This window comes from Tenrec ecaudatus, chromosome 15 (genome assembly GCF_050624435.1).
Source record: "Tenrec ecaudatus isolate mTenEca1 chromosome 15, mTenEca1.hap1, whole genome shotgun sequence".
Lineage (NCBI taxonomy): Eukaryota > Metazoa > Chordata > Mammalia > Afrosoricida > Tenrecidae > Tenrec > Tenrec ecaudatus.
In genome coordinates this window covers 66,428,763-66,452,318 of record NC_134544.1, presented here as the reverse complement: position 1 = coordinate 66,452,318, position 23,556 = coordinate 66,428,763, and the positions used below count along the sequence as shown (strand labels likewise).

The 23,556-nt window shown below is 40.8% G+C and overlaps 1 protein-coding gene across 2 annotated transcripts in view; it reads left to right on the top strand.

Annotated features, from left to right (window-relative positions):
• The first annotated feature begins 4,700 nt into the window (after positions 1–4,700).
• AFG3L2 (AFG3 like matrix AAA peptidase subunit 2) overlaps positions 4,701–23,556 on the top strand; it is a 73,514-nt gene continuing 54,658 nt past the window's right edge. The window contains exons 1-6 of one of the 2 annotated variants that reach the window (XM_075532579.1): positions 4,701–4,896; positions 10,414–10,513; positions 10,859–10,936; positions 12,590–12,693; positions 12,845–12,997; positions 17,199–17,273. In XM_075532579.1, the coding sequence (XP_075388694.1) occupies positions 4,780–4,896; positions 10,414–10,513; positions 10,859–10,936; positions 12,590–12,693; positions 12,845–12,997; positions 17,199–17,273 (627 nt within the window). In that variant the 5' untranslated portion in view covers positions 4,701–4,779. The remainder of the gene's footprint in view (positions 4,897–10,413; positions 10,514–10,858; positions 10,937–12,589; positions 12,694–12,844; positions 12,998–17,198; positions 17,274–23,556) is intronic. The other variant, XM_075532578.1, reaches the window with a different exon arrangement.

Below are 23,556 nucleotides of genomic sequence, written 5' to 3'. Positions count from 1 at the left end.
GTCAGATAAACCCCTCAGGAACAGAAATGGGAGTAGCAATACTAGGAGGGTAGGGGAAAGGTAGGGGTAGGAGGGGAGGAAGGGGGGGACCAATTGCAGTGATTGTTGGGTAACCTGCTCCCCTAGGGGGATGAACGACAGAAACATGGATGAAGATATTAAAATAGTAGCAATTTATAATTTATCAAGGGGTAATCCCAATAACTTGTGAGACATTCCTGTCGATAAGACACAGAGTTATGCTATAGTCCTGGAGCTCAAGGAGCCACATGAAAACACACGCCAGCTCTGAGATGCTTAGACTGCCACTGGATCCACAAGACTTTCCACCCACTGACCTGTGATCTTCCTGCATTTGGTGTCATTGCATGTGTTTTGTGAGTCTGATTGGTATTGGACATATGGGCTAATATAGGATTTATAGATTTGATCTGGACTGGGCTGGGATGTTTTCTCGATATATAATTGCTCTTCTATATAAAGCTCTTATATACATATGCATGTCCATGACTTTGTTTCTCTAGTCTACCCTAACACAGTCCCCTTGGGAGCAAACACTGAGGAACTGCCGATCTTAGCAGATACTACCAAGCCTTACAACAGGCACTTTCTACCAGGAAACTTTCTCTCTTTCCAGATCCCCATTTTGGAATCAACCACTTCTCTCCTTTGTCTCTCAGAGACTAAATTACACAGGAGACTTTTGCAAAGGGGACTTTTATATGCACATGTTCACATCTTATGACCAATTCTTCCTGGGGAGGCATGGAGACAGAACATTGTTCTGGTACAGTGAGTTCTTGTGGCATGGCCCTGCTTTATACTTGCCTTCATGACGAGATCTCTGAAGATAAGCAAAGGGTGCTGCAGCAAAGTCTGAAGAAAGCAGATGGTGCCTGGCTATCAATTAGAATATTGTCTGGGGTCTTGAAGACTGGTATTCAAACAAGCAGCCACCTAAGTGAGGCATCAACTAAGTCCACATCCAAGAAGCGCACCAGCCTGTGTGATCCAAAGATGACAATAACAAAATCAAACTCTGATGAAGGGGGAAGTACCAGAGTTCAATTTGTGAACGCCAAATTTGTAGAAGGCTATGAGGGACAGCGAGGGCTCAAAATCCACCTGCAGAGGATCGAGTCAGATTAAGACTCTGGCAGATCCCTTTTGCCACAGGCAAGGGACTTGAACAACTTTACTATCAGACAGAGATTACTGTAAACTTGATTATGGTATCTCAAACCATGGTATAATATGATACTTAGTTACCTTTCTCTTGACCCAATCTGAATTTGCTCTAGGCTTAATAGTTCTCAATTGTTCCATGACAGAAACTTCTCCGGCTTTTAAAATATTATTGGTTGTCCTTTCTTACTATTAATTTTTATCTTTGTATTATTACTTTCTTTGTTTCATTTTTTTAAAATTGTTTCTGTTAGGTTTCCCAGTTTATGAAGCAGAGGAGTGGCTGCAATAACTGATGAAGTTTATTGGGGATGGGAGTTGGGGTAGGGGTGGGGGTAGGGTGAAAGGAATTGGGGCCCAAACAGTAAATGCAGGAGTGGGGAGGGAGCTCTAGAATTGTGATGATGATATACATATATATTTAATTTTAAATATATATTTAATATATATTAAATATATATATATATTTAAAGCGCCTTAACTATGGAAGTGTATGATATGTGAAATTTATATCAAGAAAACTACTGAAAGGTAGGATGATTAGGGATAGAGAGTTTTGTCTCCACCAAATGCCTTCGTTAAACGAAAATTAGCAGCCCATGCCACAGTAAAGGGGTTGGGAAGAAATCAGGCACACATTAGACACCTATGGGGTGATCTAAAGCTGTGCCCAGTTAAATCTCCACCTGCACCTATATGACCTTAGTCTGAGCATGTGCAGCTTTAGATATTCCACCCACCCCACACCCCACCTGACAGAGTGGCCTGCTCTCACTCAGTCTGTGCTATTTATCCCTTCCTATCCCCATGATGGGGGTAGGGGGTGGGGGAGGGCGCAGTGAGGTTAGTGGCCGTTATTAGTAGTTGAATTCAGGTGCACCTATGACACAATGCACGTGTGCCCTCTTGGGCTTTATACTCTCTCTTCTTATTTTGGTGCCAGGACACCTGAGGGCTCCTCTTAATGGCCATTTTCCACGTGGTTTTTCATGCTCCTCCAAAGTGGCCATCTTCAATCATGTGGCCTTGCATGCTTTCCCGAGGTAGTGTGTACTACCTGAAACTGTAGTACCCCGAATTCCCCTTTTTCTTAGAAATGTTACTTGAACTTACAAAAGTGCTTCTGCCACGTGAATTCTTTTAGTGTTGAGGAGCAAGAATTGAGGAAACCCATCCCAGAAACCTAACACTATTTAAAAAAAGAGAGAGAAACCAATGTTGATCAAAGGTTACCATGGGTGAGAGAAGGAGTTTTTCATCAGGGGGCATTGAGTTTATGTTAATAGTGGTGGAATAATTTGGAAAATGATATCAATAATAGTTTCACAACAGAGTATAATCAGTGGCACTAAATTATACATTTAGAGATGTTGAATTGGAAAATGTTTTGTTGTGTATATTTTTGCCACAATTTAAAAAACACACTGCTAACAATGAGTACAAGGGAGAAGAAAATGTTCTAAAATTGATCGTGGCAATGATTGTACAACTCTTCTTGATATGACTGGACTATTGAATTGTATGCTATATGGAAGAAGTGCCAATAAAATGGTTTTTAAAAATGTTCTGTTATTTCTAATAGCTCAGAAAGGAAAAGCCTTCATTTATACTGCTTGGACATGTCATGTTTTGGAAAGATTTACTCATAACAATACTCTGCTTTAGCTCTCAACTACATCATCTTTCACTAACACCCCGGGAAGTATACTTCTGGGTCTCGAGACAAATAAGCAGGATCTACTGAGACACATACTAAGGGTCAGGATGTCTCCCCAGATAAGAATTTCTTTTGTCTTTGGAAACTCTGTATATCAGTGTTTACCAACCAACGGGACAGGACTTTGCACTCTAGGATATGTTAAACCTACAATATCTGTAGTCAATGCCACAATCTTTATGCCTACTCCCTTAAGCAACACACATGACAAGCCCAAAAGAGCTGGGCCACTAACCTCTCTTCATTTGGAGTCAGTACTATAGCGGGAACAGTAGGACAAATGTATGTTAACTTTTCTTACAGTGCAGGCTGATTGGCTGATCTTCCAACAGGTCTTGTGCAATTGGCTGGCTTTCCCCTCCTTCCCTTTTCAGGTATGAACTCTCCTGTACCCCAGTGATCATGGTGTTTTTGTGTGTGTGGTCAGCAACACCCCCCCCCCCCCAAAGCCACACTCATTGCATCGAGCCAATTCAAATTCACAGCAACACTATAGGACTGGATAGAACTGGCCACAAAACTAAGGGCCAATTCAGTCAGTGTGGGGAGTGTGAATGTTCCATTGTTAGCTAGATGAAGCTGGCAAAAAAAAAAGGTGATGATGTCAGGAATCTGGCAAAAATTGTTACACAAAGGAGAGGTGGATACATGTTCCACACATACCTACCTCTCCAGCACAAAAGATGGTGAAAGGTAGATAAGTCATATTTTCTTATCAATGGATATAGGAAAGGCTGGCAGAAGAAAAACAGGGTGTTCACTCTACCCTCAGAATAACTGAATGGGCTCTTGGGTTTGGGATCTGAGACAGGAGTGCAGTATGAAGTATAGGGTGCTAGAATGCACATATCTGGAAAGAGGGGGTCCACTACAGAGGACCAGCCAATAGCAGAAGATCCACCAGAAAGCCAGCTTATGGTGGGAGGTGCCAATTGGCAGAATATAACTTTTGCCCGGCCTTTTAGAGTAGCCAAGGGCCCTTTGAACTGTTTTTCTGAAGTATCCCCTTCAATAAACTCACTCTTTCTACTCAAACGTTTTCTCTGATTCTGAATTTTCTCCCTTGCGTGAAAGGAAGAAATGAGGGGGCTTGAAACTTTGAACCTCCTCCGCGTGACAGTCTTTGCCTGGCCCCACCCTTCACTATTTCTCACTTCCATTGACAAGGAACAGTGTCTCATATGCCCTTCACCTTTTTTTGTACTGGACAGTCTATCCTGACACAGCGACCCCACAGGATGAGAAGAACTGGCCCTGTGGGTTTCTCGTAGACGAACTGGTTAGAGGAGTAGAAAGCCCAATCTTTCATCCCCAAACTGTGGATGATTTCAAAGTGCTGATCTTGGGGATCCCAGCCCCACACGTAACCACTCCGTCACCAGCGTTCCTTCCGCATTTGGATAGGCACTCTGTTATTTATTTAACAAGAAACTGAGCGAAAGCCAAACTCTCAGAAGCGACTTCCCATTGCCGAGACCAAAAAAATCCCGATCGTGTAAGGTACAACGACCTTCACTCGGTAGGCTCCACCCGCTAGCCCCGCCCCGGGTTCCCGCCCCAAGGAGGGTGGGCCTGGGAAAGCTACCGCCTCGGAAGGAGAGCCGCAACCTGGACTTCCGCGCCTGCGCTCCAATCTGCAGGAGCCGACATTTCTGAAGCTGAAGAGGGCTGTGGGTTCGGAAACGTGCCCTTCTGGTGGCGTCATCACGCTGGGCCCGCGTTGCGTCCTCACGCTGGGCCCGCGCTGCGTCATCACGTTGGGCCCGTGCCGCGTCCAAAGGACCCAGGCTTGGGTTTGCCGGTGGCGCCAAAAGTTCCCGGCGTGCCTTCCTCCGCACGCAGCACGCCTGCGCAGCGCTCCAGGCAGCAAAGGAGCCATGGCGCTCCGGCGTCTGTTGCTTCCCGGCCGGGGCGGCTGCTGGCCCCGCGGACTCCCGCTGCTCTTGCTACCTGGCGGCTGCGCGGGCCTACACGAGAGGCCCTGCCTCCGGACGGTGAGTCCCTTCGCCTGTGCCCAGCGCCCAGGCCGAGCGGTGCGCCAGCGCCAAGGTCACCGCACCGCTTTTCCGTCCACCCCCCCCTCCCGCCGCCGCCGCCGCGCCTACTTTTTGCACTAGTGAGGGCCCTTTTTCGTGGCAGTCGAGCCCAGGATCCTCCGACCTGATTCTTTACCGGACTGTTTCCAAAAGCGCACTTGCACTTGTCAAATGGAGTTGTCAAGGTTTGGAATCACTCCTCTCCAACGCACTCGATTCTTGGTGTTTCAAGTGTCTTCTTGCCAGCGCCTTCTAACATCACCCAGGATGAACATGTCCTACAAATAGGGTAGCTAAGGCCTGAAATGTTAACGGGCATGCCTATTTCGGCCATTGGTCAACACGCTGGCAAAGTGTGTATGTGCATCAAGAGTGGGCATCTTGAGCATGAGGTTGGAGCACAGATTTTGCGCTCTAACTGTGGTTGTTAGGTTGTGTTTAGATGCCCGTGCCCATTTGGTTCCGAATCAGAGCAACCATACGTACATCTCACAATCCAACTGCCCAGGCTTGCACCATCCTCACAGTTATGATTGATTTCTCGTGTTGCAGCCACTGGATCAATCGTTGTTGAGGGTCTTCCTCTTGCTTGCTCACTGACCTTTAACCAAGCATGATGCCCTTCTTAGGTCCTGGTCTCTTCTGATGACATGTCCAAAGTATATGAGAACAACTTTTACCATCCTTGCTTCTAAGGAGGATTCTGGTTATACATCCTCCAAGACAGATTGTTTTCTTTTGTCGGTCTTTTGTATATTCAGTATTTATCACCAGTGCTATGATTAAGGCATCAAGTCTTAAAGCTCCCTGTTACTATACTACTGCAATTACTTTAGGATTATCATGCACAGTTATCTGTATTCGGGGCTTTGCTTTAGCATCTGCGAAGTGATTGAAAATGCCGTGGCTTGGATCAGGTGATCCTGAGTCTTCAGTGACATATTTGCTCTTTAATACTTTTACAGCAGATTTGCTCAGTGCAATACATAGTTTGATTTATTGACTGTAGCTTACGTGGATGTTGATCGTGGATCTAAGTATGTAAAAAATCCTTGACAATTTCGAGCTTTTCTCCGCTTGTGATATTTGTTGCGAGAATTTTTTATTTAACATTAAGATATAATCCATATTGAAGGCTGTAGATTTTGATCATCAGTGTGTGAGTTGGATCATATCTCAACTAGACACTCAAGACTAGGGGTGGAATGAAACCTGTGAATCAAGTGGTAGCTTGATGATCCCTCCCTGGGTGTGTCCTTTTGTATAAAAGTGATGGACTCTGGGAACCGCTCTCTTTCTGTCCCTCCATCTTCCTGCCTGCTGGAACTCTGCTTGCCACAAGGAGTGACCCCATATGGACCCATTGACCTGAGAACTGGGGGTGCCCTGCCAAGTTTCCACTGACTTTGGATCCATTCAACTCTGCAACCACCAGCCTGTGATCTTTCTGCTTCCCAGTTAATCATTCTGCATCACCAGCATGTGGCTACTGAGTTTGAAGAGGAACTTAGTGGACTAGCATTATACTTAGGGACTTGAGGTGGACTGGGCTGGGATTCCTCCTTGATTAAACAAATTACTTTTTGCTCTTCCTTTTGCATAGATCAGTGTCACCGATTTATTTCTCTAGACAACCTGGCCCAAAACAATAAGTGTTTCAAGTCTTCAGTTTACAATAAGCAAGGCTGTTTATCAGCATATAGCATGTTGATATTGAGCCTACCTGTAATCTTAATGTTGCATTCTTTATATAATCCATCTCAGAGTATTTGTTCAGTGTACAGATTAAGTAAGTATGGTGACAAAAAGACAACCTTGATGATTCCCTTGTCATGTCGGAACAAACACTTCATCATGCATAGGTTCTATATGAGCACAATTCAGTGTTTCGTCTTCCCATTCTTCTCACTGTAACTTGTTATGATCTCCACAGTAAATTCCTTTAAAACACAAGTAAACATCTTCCTGATATCCAGTGCTTTCGAACAAGATCCATCAGATGTTAGCAACACTCTCCCTCATTCCTATAGGGTTGCTGTGAGCCAGAGTTGACTCCACTGTTGGCTTGGTTGATAACCTTATAGTGTCCTGTGATACCGCAAACTAGCACAGTGGTTCAGACTCTGGAACCAGTCAGACAGTGTCTGGCTTGGCCATTTTGCTAGCGGATTCTAGTGGAAGTTAGCTTAGTCTCTTCACTGAAAACCTACTACCATTGACTCAGAGTGACCCTGTATGGCAGAGCAGGACACCATAGGGTGTCTGAGGCTCTATTTTTTTCCACTTGATCATAGCCAGAAGGCCGAGAAGTGATGGGGCTCTAAATTTTTAAGGAAGCCGACTGAGTGGCTCCCTCAGAGTGGCTTGTGGGTTTAAACTACCTACCCATTGGTTATCAGCCCCAAACTTAATACACTGCACCACCGAGAGATCCTTTCTTCACTTGAAAGATGCAGTAATGGTACCTGCATTTGCTTATTATCTTGACTCTTTGAAGCTCCACAGCCATTCTCAGATTGAGTCCTTAATTATCTTCAGCTCTTATTCCTTGCACAAATCCCTTAGAAGATTCTTGTTTCACATCCATTATCTTGCTCTAATCGTTTTCCCCCTATCGGTGTATGTTGAAGGAGCCCTAGTGGTGTGGAAGTTAAGCACTCAGCTGGTGCTAAGTAAGGATTTTTTGCTCTGTAAAACTCTAGGAGCTAATGTAAGTAACGGAGAGGAATTACTGAAATCCAAATGAAGGCTGAGCATGATAGTAGGACAAGAGCAAAGTAAAAGGAAATAGAGGAGAGAAGCAAGAGCAAAGGGCATTTATAGAAGTTTAAATAATAGCATGTACATATGTAAATATGTTTATGAGGATGGGGAAATAGATCTATGTGCATATATGTATAGGTTTCGTATTAAGGTAGCAGATGGACATTGGGCCGCCACTCTAGTACTCCCTCAATGCAAGAAGACTTTGTTCTATTAAACTGGCATTCCGTGATGCTCACCTTCCCGACACAATCGCTGAAGAAAAAGTGTTCTGACTACCTTGACCGTTAGCAGCTTTTGAGGTCGGGAACTAAAAGCCCTCCTACTTTGCTCTGCTTATCCTGTGTCTCTTTCCACATATAAAGTTGATTTTATTTTCCATTTATTTAAACAAAGAGCTGGGCTCCTAGAATTTATTTTAATCTTTTTATTAGGGGCTCATACAACTCTTATCACAATCCATACATACATCCATGTGTCAAGCACATTTGTACATTTGTTGCCATCATCATTCTCAAACATTTGATTTCTGCTTGAGCCCTTTGAATCAGCTCATTTTCCCCCTCCCTTCCTACACCCCCCTCCCTCATGAACCCTTGATAATTTATAAATTATTATTTTGTCATATCTTATACTGTCCGACGTTTCCCATCACCCACTTTTCTGTTGCCAGTCCCCCAGGGAGGAGGTTATATGTAGATCCTTATAATCGGTTTCCCCTTTCCACCCCACCCTCCCTCCACCCACATGATTTTGCAACTCTTCACCACTGGTCCTGAAGGGATCATCTGTCCTGGATTCCGTGTTTCTGGTTCCTATCTGTATCACTGAACATCTTCTGGTCTAGTACAGCCAAACATGTAACCCACTACAGCACCAGGACTCTAGCGATTTCTTTACTTTGTTCATACCCTAAAGAAGTCAGAGCTGTGGTACAAACAGACATAAGCACACCCGGGTTCATCAACCACTATTCATAATAGCAAGCAGATGAAAGCAACTTAAATGCCCACTAGTAAAATGGATAAGTACTGTTGAAATTGAAAGACCTCATGATACATTATGTTGCGGCATTTTTACTGAGTGAGGTTTGTTATAAGAGAAAAAAACCCCGGCTTTCAGGTATTCTCGGCAGGTGGAGGGTGGGAATATCTCCTACGTGTACTGTGCTGCGAGGCGTGTAAGCTCCCATGGGCCCTCTTGGCAACATTCTCTTGTCCTCTGGCGCATTCCTGCTCTTGGTTCGGTTCTGAGTGCTTGGATCAGGATCCTGTTCCAGTATTTTTTAAAAAAGAATTTTTTTATCAGGATAAAGATTTTTCTTAAAAAAAATTTTTTTTAAATAAAGATTTGTCATACCAAAACAGAAACATACTTTGAGGATTCCCAGGCCTGGGAGGGCAGGAGAGAGCAGGGAAGTATACTGTGACTCTGACGTAAAATGGAAAGTTTAAAACAATATTATTCAGATAATGGTGGTTTCATTTGTTTGCAAAAGTATATTTCTGGCTCTTGAATAATGTTTAGATTATTGTGAGGTTTAAATGATTGGTTTGCCAGCCCCTTGGTTGGAGAATAGACAGGTGTCAGCCAAGGCGAAAGGGAAGGTAATATTCCAAGATGAAGGAAAGGAAAAAGGGGGAGGGGTTTACGGCAAGATATTGAGAGGTTTGAAAAGTTATTTAATTATTAAATCCAAAAATGATTCTCTGAAACCCCCATCTAGTCATTATAAAAAAGGTTGGTTTTTTAAAAAAAAGTTTACTTGAACTTTATTTCTGCCAAATTGGATATATCTTCTCAGTGTGTCTTGCCAGTGATTGCTTTTAACTGATCAACTAAAGATTTAATAAGGCTCTTTGTTGGTTCACATTATACTAGAGCAGGGGTTAGCAAACTGCAATTCGTGGCCCATATGTGGCACTTTTGGTATTTTCATGTGGCTCTGCAGTGAAATTTAAAATGAAATTTCATAGATTCTTAAAGGAATATTACTCAGATAATGGTGATATCATTTGTAAAAACAAATTTATGAATCTAACAATTTTTAAATTGCTGTGAGGGACAGGAATGGCATTTCCATCTCAAAAGTTTGCCGGCATCTGACCTAGACCATATACAAACAACCTTTCAGCAGCATATGTTATATAAAGGAAGGAGACATTGATAATGGGGCTTCTATAACTAAGGTTATCGGGAAGACTACTCAGATGCCTTTAACAAATATTGCTAATATAAGGATAATTAGTGATGTTGGTTGAGAACTTATTTTTGAATCAAAGTAAGTTTATATTTATAAGCAGAATTATAATTATGCTTGCAAGCTACGTTTTTGTAATTTCTGGTCAATGTCTTACAATGTCATAGACCTTGCAGGCAAATCAGTATGAAGCAGCAGTTTTCCTGTGGCAGAGTTTGGCTTTTGGTTGCTAACTCAGTATATGTAAATGTGTTGTTAGATAATTGTATTGGAGTTGCATTTCTAAAATTTATATGATGTTGAGGTATTCTTCTCTTCTGGATAATGTCCTGTGGTTTTGTTGCTAGACTTAGAGTAGAAGTGAGTCCATCGTAAAAATGTCCCTCATCTTATGCTAGTCTGTAACCATTTGTTGAAGGAGGACACAGTTCATCCCTTCACATCGGAAAGTCTCTTTTTAATGTTGTGCTGTGATGTAATCTTCATGCTTTCGTTTACGTGTCCTGTTTCAGCTCTATCGGTATGCTATAGCTCAAGCAGCAACCCGCAGAAATTCTCTTCTTAGCGATGTCATTGCAGCTTATCAACGAGTCTGCTCTCGACCTCCGAAAGGTAAGTGCTTCAGCATGACCGTAACATGAAGACTTGTGCTTCAGATCTCTTCATTTCTGCCTCCTTTTGTAATCTGCTCGTCTACCTCCACTTTGTCTGATTGCTATGACAAAAATGGGTCGCTATAACTATAGTAATGACACACTTAAAATGGCATGAAATTGATGTGCACGGATCTTTTTTAATTTAATACCCTTGGGTTTTAAATTAAACTCTTTAGACACTGATGTATTCCTATAATGTACTTTTGTTATTATATTTCAATGATGTAACTGTTTTAAAAACAAACATAAACACTGATGAATTTTAGTTTGAGGGTGTGTACATTTTCTCTTTTTCTAACAGGATTTGAGAAATACTTTCCTAATGGAAAAAATGGGGAAAAACCTAGTGAACCTAAAGAATTTATGGGAGAAAAAAAAGGTACTGGTTAAACAGATTATGTTTGGATTTCATTTTTCCCCTAATATATGCTATTGATAATTATGTTAAGTCAGTTGTGAAACTGTAAGTTACAAGTACATTAAAATTCCAGAACTTGTGTTTCATTGTATCTTATTACTCTGTTTATATTGCCATTTTTCAAATTGGCGTAATTCAATCTGTGAAGTCATGTGAGAGGTACTGTTTGATTAGACTAAAGTATTTGTCACAAAATATAAACCATTAAAGAAATCTCAGAAGTCTAACATATATGAATTATTAGACACATGTTGTAAATTTATGCACTATTTTTCTAACTGTTCCTCTGAGGATTTCTTAGGATTGGAGGCCATGTGGGGCACACCAGGCTTCCTGTCCCCCATTTCACACATGTGATAGTACTTAGCACAATACCTGCACACGTAGCATTCGGTTGTCATTTTCAGTTTGTTTTTGTTCTTAGGGAAGTGTAAGGAAAATTATAATGCAGCTTTTTTTAAATGTATTTGTATACAGAGGATCAAAAGCAAAGCAAGGGAAAGGAGAAGAACTGTCATCCATGATTCTAGATTGGAATATTGGTGTAATAGTGGTTTTTTTCCCCCTAACAGAATTGAAGGTAGTTTTTAAATCTTGGTTTTGGGGTAGATTAATGATATTTGGTTCTAAAATCCAAATGTTCGGTCCCCTTTGCCTGTGTGTTGTTCCCTTATGGAGTAAGTGGCTCCTCTGTGATTCCTGATCCTGAAATTTGTCTGGGCTTATCCACTGTGTGCTTCTCTGCAACGCCGGGCTGCACAGAGGTGCAGAAGCTTCTTGCTTGTTTCACAGTGGGGAGCCCTCTCATGAGGCTGTAGTGCCATGCAGTCATGAATGATGGCTTGGTGCCTGGAGCCACCATGCTGCTGCAGTAGGAAGGCTTTCTCCATGGTAGTTGAAGTTAGGTGATTAGTGTTTGTGGGTCACAGTGAGGATAGAAAAGTAAGAAAAGAAGGAAGAGGGTAGGAACCGTTTCCAGATTCTTGCAAACTGTTACTCTTTGCCATGGTCTTTATTCGACCCATAGCTACCCTATAACTATCCAGGGTAAGTCTGTACAGGGAGCCCATAGCTCTTGTGAGGAGGTTTTGGACTGCTGACCTTAACAGTCCATTCCTTGCCTAACAGCGCCACTAGTGCTACTTTGCAAACTACAGAGGGCTAGCTAATTTTCAGAGTATGTCTTTCTTACAGAAGAAACTGTTAGCAATGTTACTTTGTAGGCATGTAAGAGGGGAACCTGGACTTTCTAACTACAGATTGGGCTCAGGAATTCACTTTACTCGTTCAAATATGGACAGTGTCATTTAACCTGCAACAAGCTATTCAACGAGTTACTTAACCTCCGTAAGCTACAATTTCTTTGTCTAAATAGTAGGTATAGTAATAGTGAGCATACAGAATTGTTAGGTTATTGTACAGATTGACTGAGAGACTGTATGTGAAGGACTTTTAAGCCCTCCTTGAATGTTGTTTGTATTCGTACCATGCATTATTGTACTTTATTAGTTGTCATTTTGTACTTTGCAGGATCTTGAACTGTATTAGTAAAAACATTTTTGAAAGATAAAAAGTCTTGCTGTGCTTTTATGTATGTTGCTTCTTTATGAACAGAATCAAAGCCAACTAGTACACCGAATTCTTCTGGAGGAGGAGTTGGTGGTGGAAAGCGAGGTGGCAAGAAAGATGATTCTCACTGGTGGTCCAGGTTCCAGAAGGTGTGATTCCAAACTGTGTGTTAATGTTGAGGGTACATTGATGGCTATGTGAAAGATTGGAGGACACCAATAATATTGGGAGGGATTTGTGTCTTACAGATCACATTTAGAAATTTTTTCTTCATAGAAAATTTCTTATCTTTTGTTCCAGGGTGATTTTCCATGGGATGACAAAGAATTCAGGATGTATTTTCTTTGGACTGCTGTATTTTGGGGCAGTGTCATGATTTATTTTCTGTTCAGGAGTTCTGGGAGAGAAATTACTTGGAAGGACTTTGTCAATAACTATCTTTCCAAAGGAGTAGTAAGTATTTTATTGTATTGGTGGCTATAGTTGTTCAAAAGGTGACGTTCAGTAGATAAATGAAGTTTGTTCATTTTAAAGTTAATTTTTCACACTGGAATTTTAAAAGTTCTGAAAAGTACTACAACCAAAACCCTTCTTGTTTTGATCCAATAGTCCCCATACTTACTACATAATCATTTATTTCCACCTACACGTAATAATTTTGGAAATATGGCTTCAGATTGCTCTTCTTGGCAGTTTTCCATGTGCTGTTGCCATTTTTTTCCTTATGCCTCAGCTTTGCTGCAGCCTGCCCACCTCCTCCTTAGTGCTCTGTGTCTTTTTTTGAATTAGACCCCTGGCCTTGGAAATGGACGCACAATAGGATTAGGACTGTGTAAAGGAACACCAAATGGCTCTGAGCGAGGGTCTGAGGAAAGCCCTTGGACTGATAGGTTTGTCTCCTGTGAAACGTAGTTTTGGCTTTTACCGAAGGTGGTTGCATAGTTCATCATATTTTAGATGCATGGTGATCAAAGATTCTATAGAAGAACCTTTATCAATAGGAGAGAAAGACAGAACATAATTTCATATTCTCAAAGACTTCAGGCAATATGAGCCCCTAAAACTATTGCCCCAAGATAATCATTAAACCTTAAATTAAACATTTTCTCGAAGTCTTCTTCAAACTGTAGAGGAACTTAGCTTAGTGAAAAAAAAAAAGTCTGCATTATGCTCTGTTAAGAACTATCTACGGTGGAATCTTAACAAGTTAATGGCAACTCAAAAAATTAGATAAGAGATTTAGGGAGCACTGTGTTTCTGTTAATGAGAGAGGAACAACTCAGGATAGGACCATAGCGGTTGTTACGTAACTTGAAGAATGTAATTCATTGTCACTGAATTGTACATCAGAAATTGTTGGTGTTTTCCTGTGTTAATGTGATCCCACCATCAGTTGACTATTCCTGGCAGTTCCCCATCTGCTGTTGCCATTTTTCTCAGGTGCCTCAGCTTCTTATCCCTCCTGCTCCTTCTCCAACAGCAGTGTAATTTTTTTTTATGATGATGTTATGCTGTTGATTGTAAAACACATTCTTTTATATACAAATAGGAAAATTTAAAGTTGCTGAAGAAATTAAGATATGCTTTGAATGGAAAACGTATCCCAATTTTTGAGATATTAAAATGTGAAAAGCGAACATCTTAGAATTATGAAGTAGAATAGGAGTAAGAGAATGAGGATTAGGCCTCCTCTGGAACCGGGAGTAAATTACTTAACCTCTCAGTACTTTGATTTTTAATTAATGAAATGGGTAGCTCAAAGATGAGATAAAAGTACTTACCAAAGTATTGTAAAGAACCCACATTTTGGTTTCAAAGGTCATACAATAATGTGAGAATGGAAAAAATGGAAATGGTAATACTAAAGAAACGAAACAAACCAAACCTCTATTCTGATAAAATATGTAACAGGTTTGTCATTTTAAGTGTATTTCAATATGGGATTCCCTGATGTTATTGCCTTCACCATGCTGTGCTACCCCCACTACTTTCCATTTTCTACAATGCTGACATCACCTCACACTGACGGTCTTTGTTCTGTCCCCAAAACTCCTCTCCCTCTTCCAACTCCTGTTTACTGTTGGGTCATTGGGTCGGTTCTGTTCATTGGACACCATAGTTTCCATGATTCTGTGCATTTGCTTTTTAAGAAAATATATTTTATGTTTGTGGGATCATACACTGCCCTTTTGTTTCTGGCTTATTTCATTCAGCATAGTGTTTTTAGGAAGACTTAGGAATGTAACACATATCAGAATTTCATTTCTTTTCAATGACTGAATAATATTTCATTGGTTATGTATGTCACTTGTGCTTCAACCTTTTGCTCATTGTCAACAGTATTGCAGTGAACATTGGTGTAGTAATGGTCACATTTTTTGTCAAATGTTCATCTTCGGGGAGCCAGGATTTTGTATCCATAATTCCTAGGTGTTGTGGGGGAGGGGCTCAGCAGCAGCACCATCCATGCGAGGCGGGCAGCAGCAGTTCCTTCTGAGAATGCTAATAGACACTCTAGCTCCATTTTCCCCCTGATCCACGAGCTTCTTTGAAACAATTTACTATTGTGTCAACCACTTTGGGGGTGTGGGGGTATGGTGGGGAGAAGACCGAGAACTTCTAGACGTGCCTTTTCAGATGGGACTACCTTTAAGAACGGTTAATTCTCTACTCCTAATGGAGCACCCTTGCTTTCCATCTTTCACTGCTGCCTCGAGACTTCTTTTCTTATGTTATTATTCTGATGTATCCCTTAACCCACAGTTCTGTTATTCGTCCCCCTCCAAGGGGGTTATGCATCCATCATTGCTATTAGTTGTCCCTTCCCCTTCCCATGCCCACATGGAATCCTTTCTCCCATTACTATTTCACTTCTGCGGGCTCTCAGACAGACTGACAAAGTAGACTAACAGCGACCACCTAATACAGAGGGACAAACAGGTCAAAGGAGTCTTGTTCCTGAATCAGAATCCTTGGGATGAGGTTTTTAAGGATTCTATTAAGAATCCTTTCATCTTGAGAGTAGAGTGCTTGGCTACCCATACTAAAAGTTCTGATCCGGAACATAACAGCTGAATCTTTGTAAAAATGAGAATAATGTGAACTAGAACCTCAAGTTTGTAAAGAATCCAGGTTTTCAAGACTTTTTGTGGTTGTAGGAGTCCCTGAGACTATAGCGCGAACCTTGAAATGAGTCCCTGCGGTTACCTTTAAGTAAAGTAACAGTTTAGCCATAGAGTAAAGATTATTACTCTTGAGTATTAAGTTATTTTTTAAAAAATTATTAAGACCAAAGGCTCAACAGCTACTTTTAAGCACAGATGAGAAAGTTGGGATCAGAGAGATTAAATAAATGAATGTGAAATAACTAGAACAGAAATAATGAGACTTAACACAATGTGAAGAATGTAACCAATGTGACTGATATCTAGAAACCCGAATGGGAGCAGTTTTGCAGTGTATGTGATCACCAACAAAAGGGGGGAAAATAATTTTGTACAGTTGGGAAGTTATAGAAAAAAAACAAACAAATTAAAACCGTTTTATGCCCCAAACTGGCAAAAATGAAACCATTTTGTAATACTAATTGAGAGTAGAGATGTAGAACAACGGGCATATTTTCTTGCTGAAAATTCATTTAAACAACCACTTTGGAGAGAAGTTTGGCGATATCTAATGACACTGAAGATGTGTATACCCTCCAATCCAGTGTTAGAATATCTATGTATAGTTCTGTATCCTAGATAAATTTTTGAAGATGTATCCGAGAAAATATACATGGGAACATTCCTAACAGCATTGTTTGTGATCGTGAAAACCTGAATGTCTGGTTTCAGGTAGATAAAAACTTGGTATGTGTTCATGAAGTAGGATACCATGCAGAATTGGCATGCCAACACAATAAACCTGGTAAGAGTTAAAGAAAGAAGTGGTTAAAGAATACATACAAAATGAGACTGATTTTAATGGTTAAGAGCTGGCAAATGTAAGTATTTGTGTTAGGCCAGGTTGACTAGACACTCATATATGTGTAAGAAGGATTTTTATATCAAGAAGTAATTATATATCAAACAAACAACCCAGCCCAGTCCAGCTGAAGTCCTAAGTCCAGTGCTAGTCCCTGAGTCAGATCTTAGTCCGTAAGTCCCTCTTCAGACTTTTGTAGCCACATGCAATGATGCAGAATGCAGGAACATCACCGGTGGGTGCAAAGTGCGGTGAATCCAGGGGCAGGAACTCCGACAGCTCTCCGAGTGACTCCATAACAGGAGTGAAGGCAGAGAGACAGAGCGGCCCACTGACAGTGAGCCATTTACCTCAGGGGCCGTTCCAGTGAGGTCATGAAGCTCTGCGACCTGATTGACAAGCTAAACTCTACCCATATCTTCATACAGGTGCCATGTTGGTGCAAAAAAACCCTAACCGTCACAGTATTGCTTAGGGTTGCATATGTAGTGTACAGTGTCAGGACGTGCTCTGAGCTGGTTGGCTCACACCTGAGAGAGGAGGGAGCGTTAGTGGGACACTTGGACAGCTTTTATTTGCAATGGTCTTGATAATAGTGTTTGTTCTCTTTTGTATTTCTAACATACCATGTGCTTTTAAAATGATTGTTTCAAATATTTCCAGTAAATTTATATTATTAAAATTCTAGGTGGACAGGCTGGAAGTCGTCAATAAACGTTTTGTTCGAGTGACTTTTACACCAGGAAAAACTCCCGTTGATGGGGTAAATTATTTTAATTATTTAATTGATATGAATTAACATTTCCAGTTTTAAAACTGAAAAGATAGCGTTCACACACATTGCCATAGATCTATACCAAAATAGACAGAGCAGTCGCGTTACGGTCATTAATGTGGGTGAGTGAGAATGACTTGCTTCGTACGTGTTAGTGATGCCGGGATTGAGTCGGTGGAGTTTTTGTTGTTTTATTTGTGGTTGAATATTCGACTGTACACGTAGGCAACAGTGAATAAAAGCCCAATTTTCAATATTCAATATATTCTGATTTTTCAAGACTGAAATGCAGTGTTTTGTTTAGGGGAAAGTACTTTTAAATCCTCATTGCATGTCTTGAGGCAGATATTTTCAAATTAATTCAAGTAGCATTCTGATAGCATATCTCTCCCAATTCTTTTATGATATGTTAATATTGATTTCTTTTCCTATTTAAAAAATATTTTCTGTCCAACTAATTTGGCCCCTCTCTACTTCCTGATCTAATTGAGTAGGTTGCGGGGATTATGGGGGGCGGAAAGGAAAGGCGGGCTAGAACGACTCCCAGGTGGTGTCCACTCCTCCTTCCTTTGCGTGTTATCACCCCATCCTTGTCACCTAGATGTCCTTTGGTGGCCACTGTATCTTCCCCACCCCTCCCCACTCCCCCAGCCCCCACACCAGATCGCAGCCAGACTGAATGTGTCCTCCTCTAGGATAACTGGTTTAATCATTTCCTCATGGTCTGTTTTGAAAGAGCAACATTTGAGGCCAAATAAGAATTAAGGGTAACAAGAGCTATTTTTAGCATTCTGTCAATAAGTTTTTCAATACAGTCATATAGCACTGGTATTACTATTACTTTTGCCAAAATTATTTTAATTTTCTTGCTCCCCCCACCAACCTACCTTATGATGAAATGTTTGTTAATAATTATGATACCTGTTTTTTCTGTTTCCCCAATATTTGGTGCCAGGAATTTAATAGTCAATTCCTTTGAAGACGTTCATTTGACAGTGTGTGTATCAGCAGTTTTAGACGCATGCGTATATCCAGTAATTTTACTTCTATAACTATATGCTAGGGAAATAAAATTAAGTGTTTATGTAGATTTCAATTCAGGCTTGTTCTTAAACATTTTTCACCAAGTAGATATAATGTAATATTGGTACCATGGTTAATATGTGGGCAGGGAGCAGGCGATGATTCTTGTTTTGCTTTAAGCTTCCATGCTGGAGCAGTGGTTCTCAATAGGGCAGTACTGTTCCCAGGGGGAAAGTGCATATTTCAGGTAACCTTGTCTTCTAGTAGAGGAGCCCTGGTGGTATACTGGATACTCACTGAGCTGCCAAGGTTAGCAGTTCAAAATCACCAGCCACTCCTCAGGAGAAAGAGTAGGCTTTCTCTCCCTGTAAAGAGTTAGTCTCAGAAACCCACAGGGCCAGTTATACCCTGTCCTATAAGGTCTGTCTGTGAATCAGAATCTACATGTTGACTTTGAAATTGGCTTGGTTTTCTAGTGTAAGCATGCATGATTATATACATATTAAAGTTAACCCCGTGTTTAAATTACTTTTATGTTTCTCTATCGGTTTTGTATTGCTTTCTTTTTGAAATTGTACGTGTGTTTCAAGATCATTACACCAATGTAGGCCTCACAGTGCTAGTAGTGTTCATCTCTTGGTGTTAATGTTGTGGTTACTTTTTATTGCCTTTGTATTTCCTTAGTTGGGTACAGAGAACATGTATTGCTTAATAAATGAAAACTTTTATTTTGAACTTTCAGAAATGTTTATTGAAATTTTAGTGTTTCACTGCCTATAGAGTAGTGATTTTAATGATTCCTGATTCTGATAGACTAGACTTCAAATTGGTTCTACTAGTTACTAACTAAAATAACCAAACTCACTGCCATTGAATTAACTTCAACTCTTAGTGATCCCATATAACAGGGTAGAACTGTGTTTGTGAGTTTCTGATGCTGTGATTTTTTGTTTTAAATTTCATTGGCATATAATTTACATGCCATGCAATTCAGTAGTTCAGTCATATTAAGAAGAGTTGTACAATCACCACCACAATAAATTTTACATTTTATTCTTTTTTGTACTCATTGTTATTAGCTCCCCAGCTTCCCTCCCCAACCTCACCTGCCAAAGCACTCCAAAACATTAATCCAGTTACTGTCTCTATAGACTTACCTATTCTTGAATGCATATACAGAAATTTTTAAAAAATAATCTCTAAACTAATACCAGTAAAACAGAGGAAAACTTCAATAGAAAAGAAAGAAAAAAATCATTTAAAAAAAGAACAGATTGAAAATGGGTCAAAAGGGAGATCAAATGATAAGATATTACATGATAGCCTAACTATAATTGCCAGAATTGACTTTACAATGATCTTTGTGATAGCAAGGCTGTTGACATCCCTCGACTATATTCAGAGCGGATTCAATGGAGACTTAGTTCATGTCTGGATCCTGCAAATGGTGGGCTTCCACTGTCACCCATAGCCTTTTGCAAACAGGTGTCCTTAATTTGAGTCTGAGACCATTTCCTTCTTTGGATTTGGGTTTAATTATAGTCCTTGGATAACACAGGCTGGTATGCCTATTTCATGTGGATTTAGTTGATGCCACACTTAACTGGCTGCTGGTTTTAAGATAAGCCTTTAAGATCCCAGACAATAGTCTTTCTGGTATCAGGCTCCATGTGGTTTCTTCAGCGTACTTTGCTATGGCACCCATCTTCAGTGATCTTTCCATGAGGGTAGCATCAAGTGGGTCCATGTCATAAGAACCAATTGTTCTTAGATTAGGGCTAGAATTAAGGGTGAGTCCCAAATCCATTCGTATATCTATGGTTTAAATATGTCTCTGGTTCATTTTAGAAATTTCATTGTAGTTTTATTTTACAGAACTTTAGGGATCATCCCATTGGGGCCTAAACTAATTCTACTGGTAATATCATTAATTTAATCACTGAGAATTTAAAATACTGTTGAGAAAAGAAAATTACATAAGTATTGGCCAGCTATGAACTGAAGTACATGAATTGCTGACTTATATGAACAGAATGTGACTTTTTTTTGAAAGAAAGAGCTTTATATATAGAGTAATTCGACATTAAGAAAACATCCGAGTCCAGCCCAGATCAAGTCCATAAGTCCGTTATTAGCTCATATGTCCGGTACCAATCTACAAAGTCCTCTTCAGACTCACGAAACACATGCAATGAGGCCGAATGCTGGAAGATCACAGGCCAGTGGGTGGGAAGTCTTGTGGATCCAGTGGTGTTATACGCATCTCAACACTGGCAGGGGTATTCACGTGACTCCTTCAGCTCTATCAGCATAGAGCATTTCTCAGGGAGTGAGTGTATGTCCTACCTCCAACAAGCTATTTATCTCCTTAGCGGCTCCAAATGAGGTCATCAAGCTGCAATCTGATTGACAGGCTAAACTCCACCCCTTCAATTTTTTAAAAAATCATTTTATTAGTGGCTCATACCACTCTTAATCCATACATACATCAATTGTGCAAAGCACATTTGTACCTTCAATGCCTTCATCATTCTCAAAACATTTGCTCTCCACTTAAGCCCCTGTCATCAGCTCCTCATTTTCCCCCTCCCCCCCCTCCCTCATGAACCCTTGATAATTTATAAATTATTATTTTGTCATATCTTACACTATCCGAAGTCTCCCTTCACCCACTTTTCTGTTGTCTGTCCCCCAGGGAGGAGGTAATTTGTAGATCTTTGTAATTGGTTCCCCCTTTCCACCCCACCCTCCTACCCTACAGTATCGCTACTCTCCCCACTGGTCCTGAAGGGATTATCTGCCCTGAATTCCCTGTGTTTCCAGTTCCTATTTGTACCAGTGTACATCCTTGGGTCTAGCCAGATTTGTATGGTAGAATTGGGGTCATGATAGTGGTGGGGGAGGAAGCATTTAGGAACTAGAGGAGAGTTTTATGTTTCATCATTGCTACACTGTACCCTGACTGGCTCGTCTCCTCCCCACGACCCTTCTGTAAGGGGATGTCTAATTGCCTACGGATGGGCTTCGGGTCTCCACTCCACACTCTCTCTCATTCACAATGATAAGATATTTTGTTCTGATGATGCCTGATACCTGATCCCTTTGACACCTCATGATGACATAGGCTGGTGTGCTTCCTCCATGTGGGCTCTGTTGCTTCTCAGCTAGATGGCCACTTGTTTACCTTCAAGCCTTTAAGACCCTAGGTGCTGTATCTTTTGATAGCCGGGCACCATCAGCTTTCTTCACCAGAATGTGACTTTTTACAGGAGTAGAAAGCCTTACTTGCTCCTGTGGAGTAGCTGATGGTTTTGAGCTGATGACCTTTGGGGTAGCGCAGATGAGATGTGCTTGAATGAGTCAGTAAACAATCATGATTATGTCATGCCCCATTTTTTTTCTTGAAGTTTTTGCCGATTGGACTTAGGGGATCTGACTACATTTGCACTTGTTTAAGAGGCTGCAGTAATGGGCTCAAATATAACCACTGTGAGAGTGGTGCAGTACTGAGTTAGGTTTTATTCCATTGTGCACAGGGTTCCTGTGAATCAAATCTCTGATACCTTAGAACAAGTACTGCCTGGCTATTTCGGAAAGCAAAGCTACCTTGATTTCTCACAAATTTCAAAGGTGGTTTTCGGAACTGTGAGCTAAACCAAGTTCTTTGACAGCTATTATTAGGGTCTTCATTGGTTCTCTAAGAAGGCAGTATCTCAGTGATTTGGATCTCTTGCTCTGGTGCCAACTGCCTGAGATTTCAACCCCTGCACTTTGAGAAAGCCACCTCACTAGATCTTGTCCTTTGAAAATGCAAACAGTAAGATTTGGGCCTCAGCTAGTGAGCATTAACATGGAACTCTTATTTTATTGGTTAATAATGTTTTTTAATTTAAAAAAACCTCTTAATTATTTTATTAGGGGCTCATACAACTCATCACAGTCCATACATACATCCATTGTGTCAAGCACATTTGTACATTTGTTGCCATCATCATTCTCAAAACATTTGCTTTCTACTTGAGCCCTTGGTATCAGCTCCTCATTTTCCCCTCCCTCCCCGCTCACCCCTCCCTTATAAAGCCTTGATAATTTATAAATTGTTATTATTTTGCATTGTCTTGCACTGTCTGATGTCTCCCTTCACACACTTTTCTGTTGTCCGCTCCCCAGGGAGGAGGTAATATGTAGATCCTTGTAATCAGTTCCCCCTTTTTCAACCCTACCCTCCCTCCACCATCCCAGTATCGCCACTCTCCCTTCTGGTCCTGAAGGGATCATTCACCCTGGATTCCCCGTGTTTCCAGTTCCTCTCAGTACCAGTGTACATCCTCTGGTCTAGCCAGATTTGTGTGGTGAAATTGAGGTCATGATAGTGGGGGGCAAGGGGAAGCATTCAGAAATTAGAAGAAAGTTATATGTTTCATCATGGAACTTCTTTACTGAATGGTAACATGGGACTTTGATGCCTAATGGGTTATACATTGGGTTGTTAACCAAAGGGTCAGTTGGAATCCCCAGGTATAGGATTGCTTTTAGTGGAATTGATTTGATGACAGTGAATTTGGTTTTGGTGTTTTTAATATAGCCATTGTTCAAAGTCCATCACCTTTCCCACTCTGACTCGTAGTTGTAAAATGGAGCACAGCAGAGATCGTCTCTTCTGATTAGATGCTGGTAGTTTTTTTACACAGCCCTTGGGTGGTACAGGTGGTCAATGTACGGAGCAAAAGGCAGAGGCTTGAATCTACCCTTTAGAGAACTGAATAACCAGCTACTGAAAATCCTTTGGAGCACAGTTTTGACTGCTGAGCGAGTGGTGCATCATATTGAGTCAACCTGCAACTTATTTGGTGCCTTCCTAAGAGTTGCGATTGAATGAGCTAACACTTGTAAAGGACTGAGAATGCCTGACATTTAGCAAGTACTCAACAAATTTTAGCTGCAGTTACTGTGTCATACTAGTTTTTTTAATTTCGAAAACTGCAGCTGAAAATACTAAAATAGAGAAAAGAACACATATTTCTCTATAAAAAGGATTATCTTCCCAAATAGCATTTTAGTGTTGTTTACTAATAATTACCGCATCAGTAAAACCAGACTTAAGAAAAAGAATGCAGTATTCTTCACTATCTGAAACATTCTTAAGAAGTTGAACTCTATTTGTGGGAATTACATAGAAAATTGTCCATAACAGAGGGGTGGGAGGAAACAGATGCAGAGTTGGAGAGAGGACTAAAGAAAATCAAAA